Genomic DNA, 17,040 nt, shown 5'->3' on the forward strand with positions numbered 1-17,040 from the left:
CAGTACCGACCCTGAGTAGCTCCACAACCACAGCTTCAGGGGGGATCCTCCTCTTCTGGTCTCTGAGGGCAGCTATACACATGTGGCAGCCAAACACACACATGAATACAAATTAAAATCTTTTAAAAGTTAGATAAGTCAGTAAAGTTCTTGCTACATAACCAAAAGCAAGTGAGGAAGATAACATTCAGAAAGTTTATAATGTGAAGCTGGAGAAAGGGCTCAGTGGTTAGAATATGTGTTGCACTTGTAGAAGACCCAGGTTGGATTTCAAGTACCTACATGATGGCTCATAATCATCTGGAACTCCAGTTCCAGGGGATTGACCCCCCTCTTCTGGCTCTGGGGGCAACAGGCATGTATATGGTATATACATACATGTAGCAGGCAAAACACTCATACACAACAATTAAAAATTAAATGTTTGTAATGAATAATATGGAAAAGGGCTATAAACTAAGATTAAGTCAATCTTGAAGAAAGAATAGTATTCTAGCCAAAGTGTACAGTGTTTATAAAGTCTACAGCAGCGCAGTAGCCTAGGCCTTCACATTCACTAGTCACTATTAGAACCCAGAAGAGCAAGAATCTTACCTCTGCCTCTGAAACACTGAACAGACCAGACCCTCATCCAGCCTCCTGCCTTGGCAGTCATGACAGGCTGCAGAAAAGACCCAGCAAGACAAAGGCACTTGACAAAGGCACTTGACTCAGCAACATGTGTTGAGCTCCCAACCTTGCCTAACCTTCTAGTCACTAGGAAGCTAAATACTCTCCATATGGCAAGGAACCAATCAGAAGTTAGCTGGTGGGCTCTGGATGTGCTTCATGGTAACAGTAGAATGCAGTGCATAACAACCTTCCTGCAGCTGAAGTTGACCAATCAACACAGGACACGCCACCCAAGCCCAGAAGTACAACAATCCTGAGACTGTTCCTAAGCAACTAGCAGAACCCCAGACACTCCCCTTGCTCTACCCCAATATATTCCCTTACCCACTGCTGCTTGGGGTCCCCTGCCTGGTCCTGCCTGTTTCACCCGTTGTGTTGGATGGACAGGAAGGGGAACCAAATTAACTTGTAAAATTAAAGACCCTTTGCTTTTGCACCAGATTGGGCCTCTTGGTGATTCTGGGGTTCAGAGTTTGGGCAAAACAACATTTAATAAGGTACTCTCACTGTGCCTCATGGGTATGGACACGCCTTAGAGTCTGTCATCCTGTCTGTCTATGACATTGGGGCCTGAACACTCCTTAGAGCATTAGTCATGTTACTTTTCATGGCATTAGTATCTAATAAATCTCTTACCCAAAAGACAGTTCATTTCATCATCCCTTTGGAGGCCTGAACCCTAAACCTTTCATTCATTGCTCCCCCAAACCAACTTTCAGCCTTGCAAGCTCCAATCACAGAAAATACCCTTTATAGGTATACCAACTTTTATCTTTATTTTTTTATGATGATGATGGTGATGACAGGAATGTGAAGGGGGCACACACATGTACCGTGGGACACGGATTCAGTTTGCTATTACTTTTATATGGGTTTCAGAGCTTGAACTCAGGTCTTCTAGTTTGTACAGCAAGCACTTTTGCTTACCGAGCCTTCCCTCCAGCCCCTATTTTTATCTTTTAAATTGTATTTTGACTGTAACTTTTAAAAATGTTATATAAATACTAGCCGTTGTTGTTCACAGGAGCCAGGCAAAGTAGTATACACCTCTAATCCTAGCACTTAGAAGGATGAGTTTAAGTCCAGCTTAAGGTATGTGCCAAGTTCAAGCCCAACCTGAGAAACATTGCAAAACTATGTCTCAAAACAAACAAAACCATTACCAATAACATTTCACACAACAATGTTCTGGGGGAGGGGGAGGCAGAAGCAGAGGCAGGAAGGGAAGGGAGAGGAAGAGGGAGAGGGGAAGGGGGATGAGGGAAAGGGAGAAGGAGGGAGAGGAGGGAGGAGAGGAAGGAGAGGGAGAGAGGGGAGGGAGAGAGGGAGGAGAGGGAGGAGAGGGAGGAGGAGGGAGGGAGGGTGGGAGAAAGGGGGGAGGGAGAAAGAGGGGGGAGGGAGAAGGAGGGAGGAGGGAAAGGAAGGAGAGACAGAGTGTGTATGTCATCAACTACCAATCCCTATATGTTCCCCTTAACCCAAACCCCATCTCAGTATATACTCCTGGCTGGCCTCAAACTTGCAATCTCTTGCCTCTCTTGTACTACCATGCTGACTCAGAATTATCCTATTATTACATAGTGCATGGCTATATATGTCATCTATTTCTCTAACACCAATTTATCTCTCTACCCATATATATTATGTCCCTGCATAAAAACCTGTGCTCCTACTCAACTATTACATCTTGTACCAAATAAAGCTTTTTTGTACTTTTGTACAGTGCCAAGCATCCTCTACCCTAAAAGGAGGAAAACAGGGAAAGACCCACAGGTTATGATTTATAATCATAACCTACCATGCATATAATCAGTAAATCAAAAATAGTTCTTGCTTCCTTTGTGACTCCTTCTCCAACTGCCCCGGTTCAAAGCTCTTCCTCAGCTTTTGACATTTACACCCAATTCTCAGCACCTGACACATCTCAGACTGTACAGTTAATGATTTTATTATGAAAATATCCCTTCCATCAGACGCTAGGCCAAGGAACAAAGTATCTTAATGAATTTTTTTTAATGAATGTCATCGTCAACTGCTTGTTTTAGATCATCAGATAAGGTTCGAGGCATATGTCATCAGAGAACATACATAAAGTAGCAGGAATAGAGAATTATAAACATGTTGTTATTTAGAAGAGGAAGTTAGAGGAAATAAAATTGCAAAGGAAGGAGAAAGCCTGATAGAAGGACTTCATATTTGAGAGACTGCTGACTTTCAAAGTAAAAAAAAAAACCCAAATTAATGCAAAGTTGACAGATGAAATTCCAGAAATCCATAAGTATGAGATTGATATTATGCTAGGGTGTGTGTCATGCTTAAAACAGAGACTATCATCAAGGAGAGAAGGTTCTGAGCAGGTGAGGCAACATGACCTACAACAGGGCCCTGGGAAGAGGTGAGTGTTGACTGCTGTGGCTAACAGAGCTAACTTTGGAGAAGCCTGGGCTCACATGATGTGGAAGGTAATTAGGGATTCCAGAGAATGAGTAGAATGCAAACGAACAAGACAGTCTTTACTTATTTTCTCCCAAAGTATAATCTTCAATGCTTTTATTGATTTGATAAATCACTCACTCAAGCCAATGAGGACATTTGAAAATTATTGAACTTTACATAAGATTTCAGCTATTATGGAGAAAGGTGACTGTCTGGGAGGCTGGATGAATAGCCTGGGACAGTTCATCCGTAACAGTACAGCCCCCTATAAGACAATTTCCATTTCTCATGTAGCTCTATCACTTAGTAACATCTGATGACCCACATGCCATTTACATGTTGCTTTATCTCATTGATCTTTTGCTAAGCCATCATCACTATGGGAATAGTAGTGCTTACAGCCTTTTACATCATCCTATTACCACATGCTATGCAACCAACCTACTCATTCTGAAACTTAAAAAAAAAAAAAAAAAAAAAAGTTCCTTCTCCCCTGCAATTCTGCTAGAATTCACTTTGCAGCTAAAACCAGTCCTGAGTCATCAAACTAACTCCAAGACACTGGTTGAAAAACATTAAAACATTTTCATTCCAACTGTGCTCATACTCAACTTTAAGCTAAAAAATGTAAAACTGTTTCACTGTCATAATTGCCATACCCAGTTGAAAAATTTTGCAAATGAGATTATTAACTTTTCTTTTAAGAATTAATTAACACTCAAATACACAGGGCATTTGTTTATACATGTGATTTTCTACCAACTGACTCTCAAGGAAATGAAACGGATTTCTAGGCTGTTTCAAATTAATAAAACCTTATGAGAGCTTTACCCCAAACCTCTTAGATATTAAAAATAATACAGGAGTGCCAGAAACAGAAAACTTTAAGGGCCAGTTCACGTTTTGAAAATATGGCACTGATATGGATATCTGGGAGTCAGTTAAAACATGGGTGAGACTGGATATGGGGTCTAGTAGTCAGCAGAAAATGGCTGACACCAGATGTCCAGGAACTCTGAAGTAAACAGTGATGTAATGTTATCTAACTATTTTTGGCAGAGTACCACTTTTGTGTAGACCGAAGTTCCTGTCCCACCTGGTCCTGAAGCCATTCAGTCCCAAATAAACACACAGCGGTTTATATTAATTATAAACTGTTTAACCTATTGCTCTAACTACTTAAATTAACCCATAATTCTTATCTATGTTTAGCCACGTGGCATGGTACCTTTTCTCAGTAAGGCATTTTTATCTTGCCTCCTCTGCATCTGATTCTCTCTGCCTTCCTCTTCCCAGAATTCTCCTAGTCTGGTAGCCCTGCCTATACTTCCTGCCTAGCTACTGGCCAATCAGTGTTTTATTAAACCAATGCAAGTGACAAATCTTTGCCATGTACAAGAGCAACTATCCCATATCACTTCTGTGTGATTTGTACAACTATGGCCTTGAGGTCAGAAGGTAGAAACCTTCTTTTCTGCTTTTGTCAACCTTCCTGTGTTTGTCTGCAGGCCTGTGTGCCTGACTGTGGGTGTGCCTATGTACATCTGTGTGCAGCATGCATATGCCAATGTATGCCCAAGTGCCTGCCAGACTACCTGATAATCAGCCTATACAATGGTGAATAAAGTAGGTTTTATATGCTCTCTGCTCCTCACAGTATCTTCAACCTCCAGGTGTTCTGTGATGCTTCTCTTTTCCTGGCATTTGGAGCATGGCAGGAAATGTTTGGCATTATGAACAGGATACAACTGCAGTGCAAAAAAAAAAAAAAAAAAAAAAAAAAAAAAAAAAAACAGGAAGAGTTGAATTGGATCCCCACACCCCTGGGAGAGATTCCTGAAGTCCTAATGGATCTTCTCCTGGGAGAAGAATGAAACAGCTGCTGAGAAAGTAAGCTGGTGGTTTTTATTGTGCCAAAAGCTTGACCTTGAGGTTCCTTTGCAAAAGTCGTACGCTAAGAGAGAAACTGAGAGCTGAGCATATGATTTAGAGCAGGAACTCACTAAGAGCTTTTATCAAAAGAGAAATAACACATAAGAGCCAAGAGGTACTGGATCTGCAACTCAGAAGGTGGAGGGGATGAAGAAGTTGGCTTCCATTACCACCCACCCTTCTTAAGGCAGCGCCTATAGATCCCAAGACCACAAAATGGAGAACATTCACTAATGAGATGTGTGATGGCTGGAGTGCAGCTGGTATGAGTTGATGTTGAACTGCCAGAGGCTATGAGTAAAGAAACCTTCTTTATGGACTTAACACAGACAAAGAATTAAAATGCCCAAATCTCTTTACACACACACACACACACACACACACACACACACACACACACACACACACACACACACCGTGCCAGGCTCTCAGCAGAGCACCTGAGGAGCAGAGTATGTCGTCCTGTGTCAAAACAATGAACCTCAATGCTCAGAACTGCAGAGTGTTCCCTTGGCAGGGTTACCACAGGTGGGACTCCCAATACTCTCCAAATGTAAACAAGTACTTTGGAACTCAGCAAGTAGGAATCCATGGATGAGAGTATCCTACGGGTAGGGCTAACATGTCCAGTTAGTGAGTTCATTATTCATTGATTTCCCCACCCTGCTCCCAACATACAAAGAGTATTTATTGTCCCTTGTTGATGTTGGAGCTAACAGCATCAACAGTCCATGGGAACATGAACTGCTTTCCTAAACAGTGGCATACACAGATGGCTATCATGGCCATACCACCAAGTCCAAGCCAGTGACTCCAATCTTAGACATCAGCCACTTGACAGATTGGCCAGTTGACCCCTTGGCCATGTCCAATGCTATTCATCTCCTATAGCATATAAATATATTACAGGGGCACACATTTTTGTGAGGGCTGGCAACCCTCCAAGCAACCACCAGAGAGTTCAAACTTTGAGTGAGGACCATGAACACAGGAGAGGGACCACTGTCACTATCGCCTGCAAGGGCTGCCAACTCCAAAAGTAGTGGATTTCCTATGCCAGTACTAGTTGCTGAGGGACATGCCAGTATAACAAGGCCAATACATAGTTCTACAATACCTTCATGGGGCCAATGCAGAAATCAAATAAAAATTGAAAAGTGACTGTATACCTCATAACTGTGGAATTGGCTCAGATGATATAAAGTGCCTGCCACAAAAGCATGATGACTGGAGTGAAAACATGGTGGCCTCCTGTAATCCCAGAACTTGGGAACAGAGGCAGAGGATCCCCAGGGCAAGCTTGCCAGCTAGACTAGATGGAATTGGTGAGGTCCGATTCAGCAAGAGATTCTGCATCAATAAATGATGGCAAAGTGATTGAGAAAAACAAACAAACAAACAAAAACCACAAAAAACAGAAACAAATAAACAAACCCTGTCATCAACCATGGCTTCCATGTGCACACACATTAGCAAGTAATAAAAAAGGAATAAAGATAAAAGGCCATATGCAGGAGAAAAACAAAGGAGTAAAGGCCCTAATCACCCAGCCCTATAGTCTGAGTTCAGTCCCTAGGGCCCATGTGGAAGAAGAAGAGTTCTAGAAAGTTGTCCTCTGACTTTTTAAATGCTTCCTGTGTTATATCCATGTGCACATAAGCATCTACACATCCATACATCCACAAAATAAATAAATCAGTATTTTTAAAAGGAACAGTGACTAGGAAAATTATATGACACAGTATATAGTTCAAAACATGTTGTCCTGGATACAGAAAGAAAAGTATTTCTAAACTATATAAGAAGACAAGGTGTTTCCTTGAACACCTCAGAGATTCACAAGTATTCCCAACTAACTCTCAGCTTTTCCTACTAAGCAATAATGAATGCAAACACTCTCTATTATTCACTAAGTGGAAGAAGTGAGATTTAGAACTCAGAGCTCCTTTATATTCCATTCTATTTCAAATGCAAACAAGGCATAATAATTCTCTACTTCAACCTTTGTGATAAAAATCATATCCCTTTCATCAAGTTATAGAAATTACAGGGATCATTTTGGTCTACTATAAAAGCAAAAAAAAAAAAAAAAGATATCAAGGACTATAAAATACACACTATGTGATAGTAATTCAACATGAAGAGAAATTAACTATTTTAAAGGAGAATACATTAAATCTGGGCATGGGTGGTACATACATTTAAACCCAGTACTTGGGAGGTGGAAGCAAGAGGAGCAGGCATTCAAAGCCTCAGCTATATGAGATTCTGTTATTCATAGATAAGTAGTATACACTGAAGTAACACCCTATAAGGGGCAACGTAACTGTCCTATATATTAGCTAAGTGCCTTACCCCATATTACCTGGTCATCTACATATTCTAAATCTGTGAAACTGAAATGCTAAAAGCACCCACACTTTACAGGTTTGGGGACAAATTTGAATAAATATGTGAAGTACACATCAACAACTGTCACTATAATACATTTCCATCTGATAATAATAGCAGCTTTGAGGTTACAAATGTGCTTTGTGTTACAATAGATTTCGGAGGTAGATCAGCAGATCAAGATCATCCTAGCTACACATGAAATCTGAGGCTAGCCTTGGCATAAATGAAATCTTACCTCAAAAAACTCGTAAAAGTATAGTTGCTAACTTTTTATTTTAAACAAATTAATTATCCTCTTTTTCTATGTGAGAGTTACATAAATAAATACAAAGAAAAAAGGCCAGATTTCCAAAAGAAAGTCATCAGTAATTACAGTTGCAACATTTAGTAAAGTAAGAAATTTATTATCAGAAGTACATTAAATTGAAATATCCTTTTACAGGAGCTTCCTGACTTATGAGAAAGACAGTTTCACTTAAACCTCATTAGAAACCAATGAGTGACTCCTCTTATTTCTCAATGTCTCAACCTTCACCCAAATTAATTTAAAACAAAACTCCCTTGCTTCTATTTTGGAGACAGGGTCTCACATAACCTTGGCTGACCTTCAATTAGCCAGGTATGACCTTGAACTTGAACTTCTGGTCCTCCTGCACCCACCTACTGAAATTACAAGATGTGTAACCACATCCATTTTATGTAGTGCTAAGAGTCAAACCTAGGGTGTTGTGCATGCCAGACACTCTATCAAATGAGCTACATTTTTAGTCCCAAACTAATTTTCTACTGATAACTTTTTTGTTGACTTACAAAATTCTAAAATACTGCAATCTGCTAAGAAGGATCTCAGGACAGTTAAATGACTTAACTAGTCATTTTTTCCCGTCTACACAGAACTGTGAATAGAGTGTATGTGTGTCTGTGTATATGATGTCAATGCTTTTTTTTTTAAGTTCTCAGACTTAACTACTGGCAGAAAATTTAAACAAATGACATGTGTGTGTATTCAATATATAATTAAAAGATTTACTTTTATGTCATGTTTGTGAATGTGTGTCTAAGTGCCTATATGTACACCACAGGCATGCAAGTGCCTTAGGAAGCCAAAAGAAGACATTCCTTGGAATTGGAGTTATAAGCGGTAAACTGTACATGGGTCCTCTACAAGAACAACAAGTGCTCTTAACCACTAAGTCATCTTTCCAGCCCCACCCCAAAAGTATTTTTGCTCAGCAATAATATATCATTTTGTTAGATGAATGATCATTTATGAAGCTATTTCCTGAATATGGGGAACCTCCTGGTTTTGGTATTTAAATATTGGTAAAGTGTTTAATATATTAATATAAAATTGTAAGTATCTAAATACTGTTGCTGATGTATTTCTGTCATAGTCTAAATACAGTTGGCCCCCATAATCTCATAGGGAATAGCACTATTAGGATGGGTGGCTTTGTTTGAGTGGGTAGGGCTTTGTTGGAGTAAGTGTCACTGTAGGAGTGAGTTTTCAGGTTCCCTAAGCCCAGGAAATGGCCCAATAACACAGTAGACTTCTTTTCTGCCTGCAAGATATAGCATTCTAAACTCCAGCATGACACCATGCTCCCCATCATAATGATAATGGACTGAACCTCTGAAACTGTAAGTGAGGCCACTCAATTAAATATTTTCCTTTATAAGAGGTATTGTGGTCATGGCGTTTCCTCACAGCAATAGAAACCCTAAGACAATTTCCAAATTTAAATTTGTAATACTCTTCCATATTTTACAGCTTATTATATTTAGCATAGTTTATTTCCTGAACTAAAAGTTGTCATTATTTTAATTACAGGCAATTAATTCTACAGACAATGAAATTTTGAGATAGAAAGAGAAATATTTTGCCAGAAGTTTACAAAAACTATTTCATTAGAATAGACTTATTCGAGTATACATGTTCTAGTTTCTATTACTGTGAGATAGCTCTGACCAAAAGCAACTTGGGAAGGAATTGGTTTAATTCAGTTTTTAAGTTATTCATCACCTAGGGAAGCCAAGGTAGAAACTCAAGGAAGGAAATCAAAGTCAGGGACTGAAGCAGAGACCAGGTAGGAGTGCTGCTTATTGGCATGCTCTCCAGCTTATATTCAGCTAACTTTCTTATATAAGCCACACTCACTTGCCTAGGAATGTTACTGCTCACAGTGAGCTGGTCCCTCTTACATGATTAACAGATGTGACCCCGGTACAATATGACAATTCAACTGATGCTCCCCCTCTATGTGACTGTTGGTTATATTCACAATAAAAACTAACCGAGAAGGTAGCTCTTTATTACTAATTCAGAATTTGTTTCTTTTTTGAGGCACGATCTTTCTATGTAGCCCTGACTGTCCTGGAACTTGCTATGTGGACCAGGATGGTTCAAACTCAGAGAAGTGCCTGCCTCTGTCCCCCAAATGCTGGGATTAAAGGCATGCAGCACCATGGTAGCCCTATTTTAGAATATTAACATTTCCTTAATTTCAATGTGTATGGAATATCAAACTTTATTTTGGGGGGAGGGGTTTCAAGACAGGGTTTCTCTATAGCTTTGGAGGCTGTCCCCCAAGTGCTGGAACTAAAGGTGTGTGCTACCACCTCCCAGCTAACATCAAACTTCTGATGATGCTGAAATATCAGAGTTTTAACACTTGCATTATAATTTGTGGCAACGTATATAATTTGTATTGTGCAGACTGAGTTTGCTGTGGCTCTTGTAGAAAAAAAAAGAATAATCAATCAGGTGGCTGGTCTTGTTTTGTTTCCTCCAGGCTATTCATACTGCACATGCTGGCCTATTGGGCATGACACAATAGTACAAGCTTATAATCCCAACAGAGAGGAGACAGAGGCAGAATGACTAAGGGCAGACAACAGCCTGGGCTACACAGTGTGATCAAGATCTGAGGTTCCTGCTCAGTGGTAGAGCACTGCAAATCTGGCCTCCATCTCAGCACTATGCACGTGCACATGCATTTGCACCCCCCCCCCCCACACACACACAAAGAGTAGAATAAGCCAAATAATTCCCAATATGTTTTTCTGTAAAGATTCCAGTTTGAGAGATTGTAAGACAATGGAATTTTTAATTTTAAAAAGTCCCAACTTTCCTAATATGAAAACAACTTGAGTACTATATTTAAAATGTTCTCAAGGTAATACACTCATGAAATGTGCATTTTAAATAAAGATGCTATTGATGTTAATAATAATTTACTGCCACAATCTCAAATTGGAAATTAATTTATATTGCTACAGAGATAAGCACAACTCTCAAGATGTAAAAAGGGAAAAGAAAATATAGCCAGGCATGGTAGCAGTTTAATCCCAGCACTTAGAGGGTGGAGACAGGCAGATCTGAGTTTGAGACCAGACTGGTCTACATAGTGAATTCCATAAATTCTCTTGGGGGTAGGTCTGTGTTGTTTGTGAGATAGTCTCACTATGTATCCCAAATCCTAAAATCTCAATCTCCCAGGAAAGGAAAGTTCAGAAGTCCATATAGAGCCACTGTGTTCAAATCAGCCATGGTAAGTTCTTTAATGAGAAATAACAGCAGCAACTGTGTGACTTCCTAAGGACTCTTCAATAATAAAGCTAACAAATACTCATTTACCTCTTGTATATGACCTGCAACTGGGCTAAATGCTGAGGAGACAGACTTAAACAAGATAACTTACTGATAGAAGATGAGAATACTGAGATTTAGGGCTGGAGGGCTAGAAGATGTTAAGAAAATGCAAAGAACTTGAATTCAGTTTCTAACACTCACTTACCTCTAGTTCCAAGGGATCTAATGCCCTCTCTGGCTTTTGAGGGCTTGACTCACATATACACACATGCATATACAAATAAATTATAAAAATATGAATAGAGAAAATGTGGTACATTTGCACAATGGAGTACTACTTAGCTGAAAAAAGCAATGGAATCTTGAAATTCACAGGCAAATGGATGGAACTAGAAGAAACCATTCTGAATGAGGTAACCCAGTCACAAAAAGACAAACATGGTATGTACTCACTCATATATGGATTCTAGACATAGAGCAAAGCATTACCTGCCTACAATCCATACCACCAGAGGAAATAGGAAACAAGGAGGACCCCAAGAGAAGAATGCATGGTCCCTCGGAGAAGGGGAAGGGGACAGAATCTCAGCTAATTGGGAGCATGGGGGTAGGGGAAAGGGAGCTGGGAGAAGAGAGGGGAGGGGAGAGGAGGAAATGGGGGAGCAGGAAGGTTAAGTCGGGGGAAGAATAGACAAGAGCGGGAGGAGAGATATCATAATAGAGGGAGCCATTATAGGTTTGAGGAGAGATCTGGCAGTAGGGAGATTTCCAGAGATCTACAAGAATGACACCAACTGGCAATCTAAGCAATAGTGGAGAGGTACCCTAAATGCCCTTCCCCTATAATGAGACTGATGACTACCCTATATGCCATCCTAGAGTCTTCATCCAGTGGCTGATGGAAGCAGAGGCAGACACCCACAGCTAAACACTGAACTGAACTCTGGAACCCAGTTGCAGAGAGGGGGGGAGTGATGAGCAAAGAGGTCAAGACCAGGCTCGTGAAACCCACAAAACAACTGACCTGAACAAGGGGGAAATGCATGGACCCCAGACTGATGGCTGGGAGGCCAGCAAGGGACTGATCCAGACTCCTGAACGTGGATGTCAGTGAGAAGGCCTCAGCACTCTATAGAGCCTCTGGTAGTGGATCAGTATTTATCCCTGGAGTAAGAAAGGGCTTTGGGAGCCCATTCCACATGCTCTCAATCTGGATACATGAAGGAGGGCCTAGGCCCTACCCCGGATGATGTGACAGACTTTGGGGGTCCTCCATGGAAGGCCTTACCGTCCCTGGGAAGCAGAAGGGGAATAATATGGGGGGCTGGTGGGGACAGGGGAGGAAGGGAGGGAGAGGGAGCTGGGATTGATATGTGAAGCAGGCTTGTTTCTAATTTGAACTAATAAATTAAAAAAAAAAAAAAAACCCTAAGTAATACTGAGATTGACTGGGCAGGGTGACATGTGCCCACTAGCAGAAGAACATCCTCAGCTACACAGTGAGCTGGGACCACCCTGAGCTACATGAAAGTGTGTCTCATAAAAACGAAGAAACATTGGTGGTGCACACCTTAAGTTCCAGCACTTGGGAGGCAGAGGCAGGCAGATCTCCATGAGTTCAAGACCAGCCTGGTCTACAAGAGCCAGTTCCCGACAGCCTCCAAAGCCACAGAGAAACCCTGTCTCAAAACAAACAAACAAACAAACAAACAAACAACAAAAAGGAAGAAACCAAGACTAAACTCTGTGGCTAAGGCCTGAACTCTTACTCTATTTTGAGAATAATGCTATCCAAAGTACTTATACAGGAAAAAAAATCAGCATAGTGTACTTTCTGGAATTTTGTTCAACAATTATCATAAAATTTGTTCATAATAATGTGTAATTCTGTGTATATGTGTATGCACATATTCACACGTGTATGGAGGCCAGAAGTTGACACTCAGTACCTTCCTCAATTCTCTACCTTATCACTTTAAGACAGGGTTTCTCTCCCTCCCTCAATCTGGAGCTCCATGGTTGCCCCAGAATTAGTCTAGAATTAGAGGCACTAGTACACCCACTTTTGTTTTTAAACAAAAATTTTGAGGGACTGAACTCAGGTTCTCACATTTGCATGGAAAACACTTACCTAATGTACCACCTCCCCAGACCATGATGTGTAAATTTTAATATCTACAAAATAACAGCTCCCTTATTTCAGATATCTGAAGAATTATTTTTAAAAGCTATTTGTGGGAGAAGAAAGCCTCAGACCAGTTTGCTGTTGTTTGTTCTTTTTCTTACTAATCTTGCTTCAAAATCTAAACAACTACTTTATTTTTATCACTGTAAATCCAAGACATTGAAAATGCTTCCTCACTAATAATAGCACTATGGGAAATTTAGTCATTATTCAATGAATATGTCATATAAATCTAAATCTTATTTAACTTCTTTCTCTCAAATTCTCACCTACCTCAACTTCTAATTTTTTTCATTAAGGGGAGATTTGATCTTTATTTCTTTCTCTATCCTCAAAATACATGAAATTACTTGGAAGACAGAGGCGGTTTTCTAGAAGGCTCCCTTCTGTTCTTTAAAGTTACGAAATTTTTAACAGAAAAATGCCTTGGTTTTATAAAACATCTTAACTCGATTCTCATTTATATATCTTCCTTACTGTCTTCTGCCCTCTACCCAGCAACTATGCATGCTTTTTCATCTTTTCCTTCCTCTCCAAGGCCAGTCTCAGAGCTAGCTTCAATTCAGGGGCAAGCAGCTTCCTTATTGTCACAAATGTGGCATTTCCATGCTGGAAGCATATGGCAGCATTAGCTGGAGGAGTCTTATCCTGAAGCTGTATTTGCCAAACTGTGAGTCAGGCTCAATGGAGAAAATTCCGGGGGCCGAGTCCAACATTTAAAAATCAAACCAACAGACAAGATGGCTTAGTAGTTAAAAGGCAGTTGCCACAAAGCCTGAGGACCTGAGTTCTATCCCCAGAAATCACATCGTGCAAGGAAAGAGTCAACTCCTCGAAACTATCCTCTGACCTCCACATATGCCTCCATCACAATAAGCAAATGGAAATTTTACAATAAAAAATAAATGAAAAGACAAGGAAATAATAGTGTGGCATAGCATCTACTTTGAAAATTCAGTTCGTGGCATATGTACAAGCACATGTACAAAACCTGACAGGGGCACATTTCTTTCTCTCTGAGAAAGGGTGACATCTTTTATAATCCTAAGGTATGGAAAGCATTTTAGAGATTTAAAATATGGATATATGGGCAGTATTGATCTAATACATCAAGTACTAAGTGCCCATGCCATCCCCGAAACAAGTTTTCATTCTTTTGATCTCAAACTCGTAGCAATCCTCCTGCTTCAGCCTCCCAAGTGGTAGATTATGAGCATGAGCCACCATATCAGCTCCAAGTATCTTTTAAATAACCACTAGCTGGCAAATTATTTCCATTATAGTTTTTTTTAACAATAGAATAGTGCAAAATTAATACTTTAACTTTTAAATTTTAACTTAGCCTAAAATTAAAATTGACTTGTTAACCATCTCAAAGGTGTTTTTAAGTAACAATTTCCAAACAAAATACTTTAAAAGTATACTGAAGAAAAAATATAAAGGAAAAGATTTATCGTTACTTTTGTGTGCCTCCCACCACCACTCCCCATCACTGCCACATGTCATATATAGGTGACCCCAAGGGCCAGAAAAGGCACTGGGTCCCCTGGAACTGGGCAGTCATCAGCTGCCCAATGTATGTGCCAGGAGGCATATTTGGGTTCTCAGGAAGACCACAGTGTTCTTAACCTCTGAGCCCTCTCTCTAGCCCCAAATGATTTTAAAAAAGAAAAGACAAGGCAGAAAATGAAGACAAGATAAATACTTTTTTACCTGCTGTATATGTACCTGGACGCAGAGAACAACCTAAATTTGCTTGTTGAGTACAAGGAGATTTTTTTAATGCTAGCTTAAAATTTTGAGTGAGCAACTGTAACTAGGGGATCTCCTCCCTCAAGAGCCAACTGTAAAAGAACTGCTTTAGAAAAAAGAATCCTGAGTAATGCTCATGGCTCTTTTCAGACATTTGTTGAATGGAATTCACATTTAAAATACAGCAGTTTCTTTCTGTAGTGTTATCTGAAAAGTCACACTTAGCCTCAGTGCTTCTCACACCTCCTGGGCTGTAAGAACTGGAACAGACGACTAATATAAAACTGTCCCAGGAGGGCAACCCTGTGGCCCTCAGTCTTTCAGTAACCACCACTCTTGGCTGACTAAAAGCCACATGGATAGACTTTCACCCCATGAGAGTTTATGGATTATGCCTGCTAATTGAGTCTTTAGAATTAGAAACCTTGGAGAATTTCCATTAAAATTTTGGTCTGGCAATATAACTCACTTGGTAAAATGCTTGTACAACACACATAAAGCCGTGGTGGGTATTAGGTATGGCAAGCTCTGACCTGAAATCTGAGCACTTGGGAGATAAGTTCAAGGTCATCTATTCTTGGATACATAGTGAGTACCAAGCCAGGATTTAAAAACAAAAAAAAGTTCTCTATACTATGAACTCTAGAAAACAAAACAGAATAGTAGGTATAAAACGAAGTCAGGCTAACCAATGTTATCACAGACTGGCAGGCAAATTCCTGCACAGGATGAGGCAAAATACAAGTTCAAGGCTGGCTTGGATTACATCTTGGGTTAAAGATACATAGTTCAATGAGAGGGAAAAGGAAAATAAGGTATAAGATGTAAAATACTACTGAAATATGAATGGTAGTACCTGCAAAGTAAGCTCTAAATAACAAGATAGATACAATTAATCTAGATATTAGGCAATGATATGACCAATTCCAACCAAGCATAATCTCAATCATTCAAACTATTTTATTGTTTCCAATGAATTTAAACCTATTCTAATTAAAGATGTAATTGGTTATAACCAAGGAATTATGAAAGATCTTCAACAATTGTAAGGTTAAGAAATCTTTCCACAGTGAATGAGAGAACACCAAAGGAAAAAGATAACTAAAATAATGGATTTTTCATTTCAGCCAAGTTAATTAATTAGGTATAGAGAATTAACAAAGAGTCTCCTCTGACACAAAGCCTGTTAAGAAAGACCTAGGTAAGAAACTGTTTATATTAATGAATCAGGTGACTGATAAAGGAACTTCCTTAATCTCACACATATATTGTAATAATGCTTTTTGAGATAAATGTAACTCATACGCAAACGTGCATTTGTGTGTGCTCTCTCTGTCTCTCCCTTTCTCTTTCCTATTGATTTTCCAAACCAGAGTGGGGGTGCTGTAGGTAATGAGAGAGAAGGAGGGGGGAGAGGAGAAGAAAAAAGGGGAGACAGGATAGGGAGAGAAACTAGGCTGTCTGAAATGTTCCTGTTTGAACATAGTAAGCTTTCTGGCTCTACTTTTAAATTCCACTAATGGGACAGTGAGGCAAAATTATAAAAACACTCCTGCCAACCCACTAGTGTTGTAGAAACACTGAAAAATGAAGGAAAAAAATACTGAATATTTACCATTTCTTCAGGAATCAGAAAATTCAAGAAGATACACAATCTATAGCACTAATGACAGACTTTGGAGTGTTTTAAGATAAATTACTATAGGTTTAAAAGAGGTACTAATACCATAGTAACTATAATAAAATTTCCAATACAATAGTGTTGATATTGAAGATGGTGTTGAAAACAAAGAAGGAAGCTCCTACCCCTCCCAAAGCCGAAGAGCAAAGGCTTTGAAAGTCAAGAAGACAATGACAAAAGGTACCCAAAACCCAAAACTCTGCAACACTGAAGGCAGTTTGTCCAAATAGCTTTGGAAGAACACGTCCAGGAGAAACAAGCTTGGCCACTACACCATCATCCAGTTCCCTCTGACCACTGAGTCTGCCATGACGAAGATAGAATAAAACAGCATACTTCTCTGTTCATTGTAGATGCCAAAGGCAACAAGCACCAGATCAAACAGACTGTGAAGAA

General features: G+C 39.8%; 1 protein-coding gene across 3 annotated transcripts in view; it reads right to left on the reverse strand.

Annotated features, from left to right (window-relative positions):
* Rngtt (RNA guanylyltransferase and 5'-phosphatase) overlaps nucleotides 1–17,040 on the reverse strand; it is a 209,152-nt gene that overhangs the window by 49,137 nt on the left and 142,975 nt on the right. Inside the window, exon 15 of one of the 3 annotated variants that reach the window (XM_035439935.1) lies at nucleotides 3,208–4,856. The exons of the other annotated variants lie outside the window; for them this stretch is intronic. Within the exon in view, the coding sequence (XP_035295826.1) occupies nucleotides 4,716–4,856 (141 nt within the window). The 3' untranslated portion in view covers nucleotides 3,208–4,715. Of the gene's footprint in view, nucleotides 1–3,207; nucleotides 4,857–17,040 lie in introns of those variants that run through there. 3 annotated transcript variants of the gene reach the window in all.

This window comes from Cricetulus griseus, chromosome 2, assembly GCF_003668045.3.
Source record: "Cricetulus griseus strain 17A/GY chromosome 2, alternate assembly CriGri-PICRH-1.0, whole genome shotgun sequence".
In the NCBI taxonomy this organism is placed as follows: domain Eukaryota; kingdom Metazoa; phylum Chordata; class Mammalia; order Rodentia; family Cricetidae; genus Cricetulus; species Cricetulus griseus.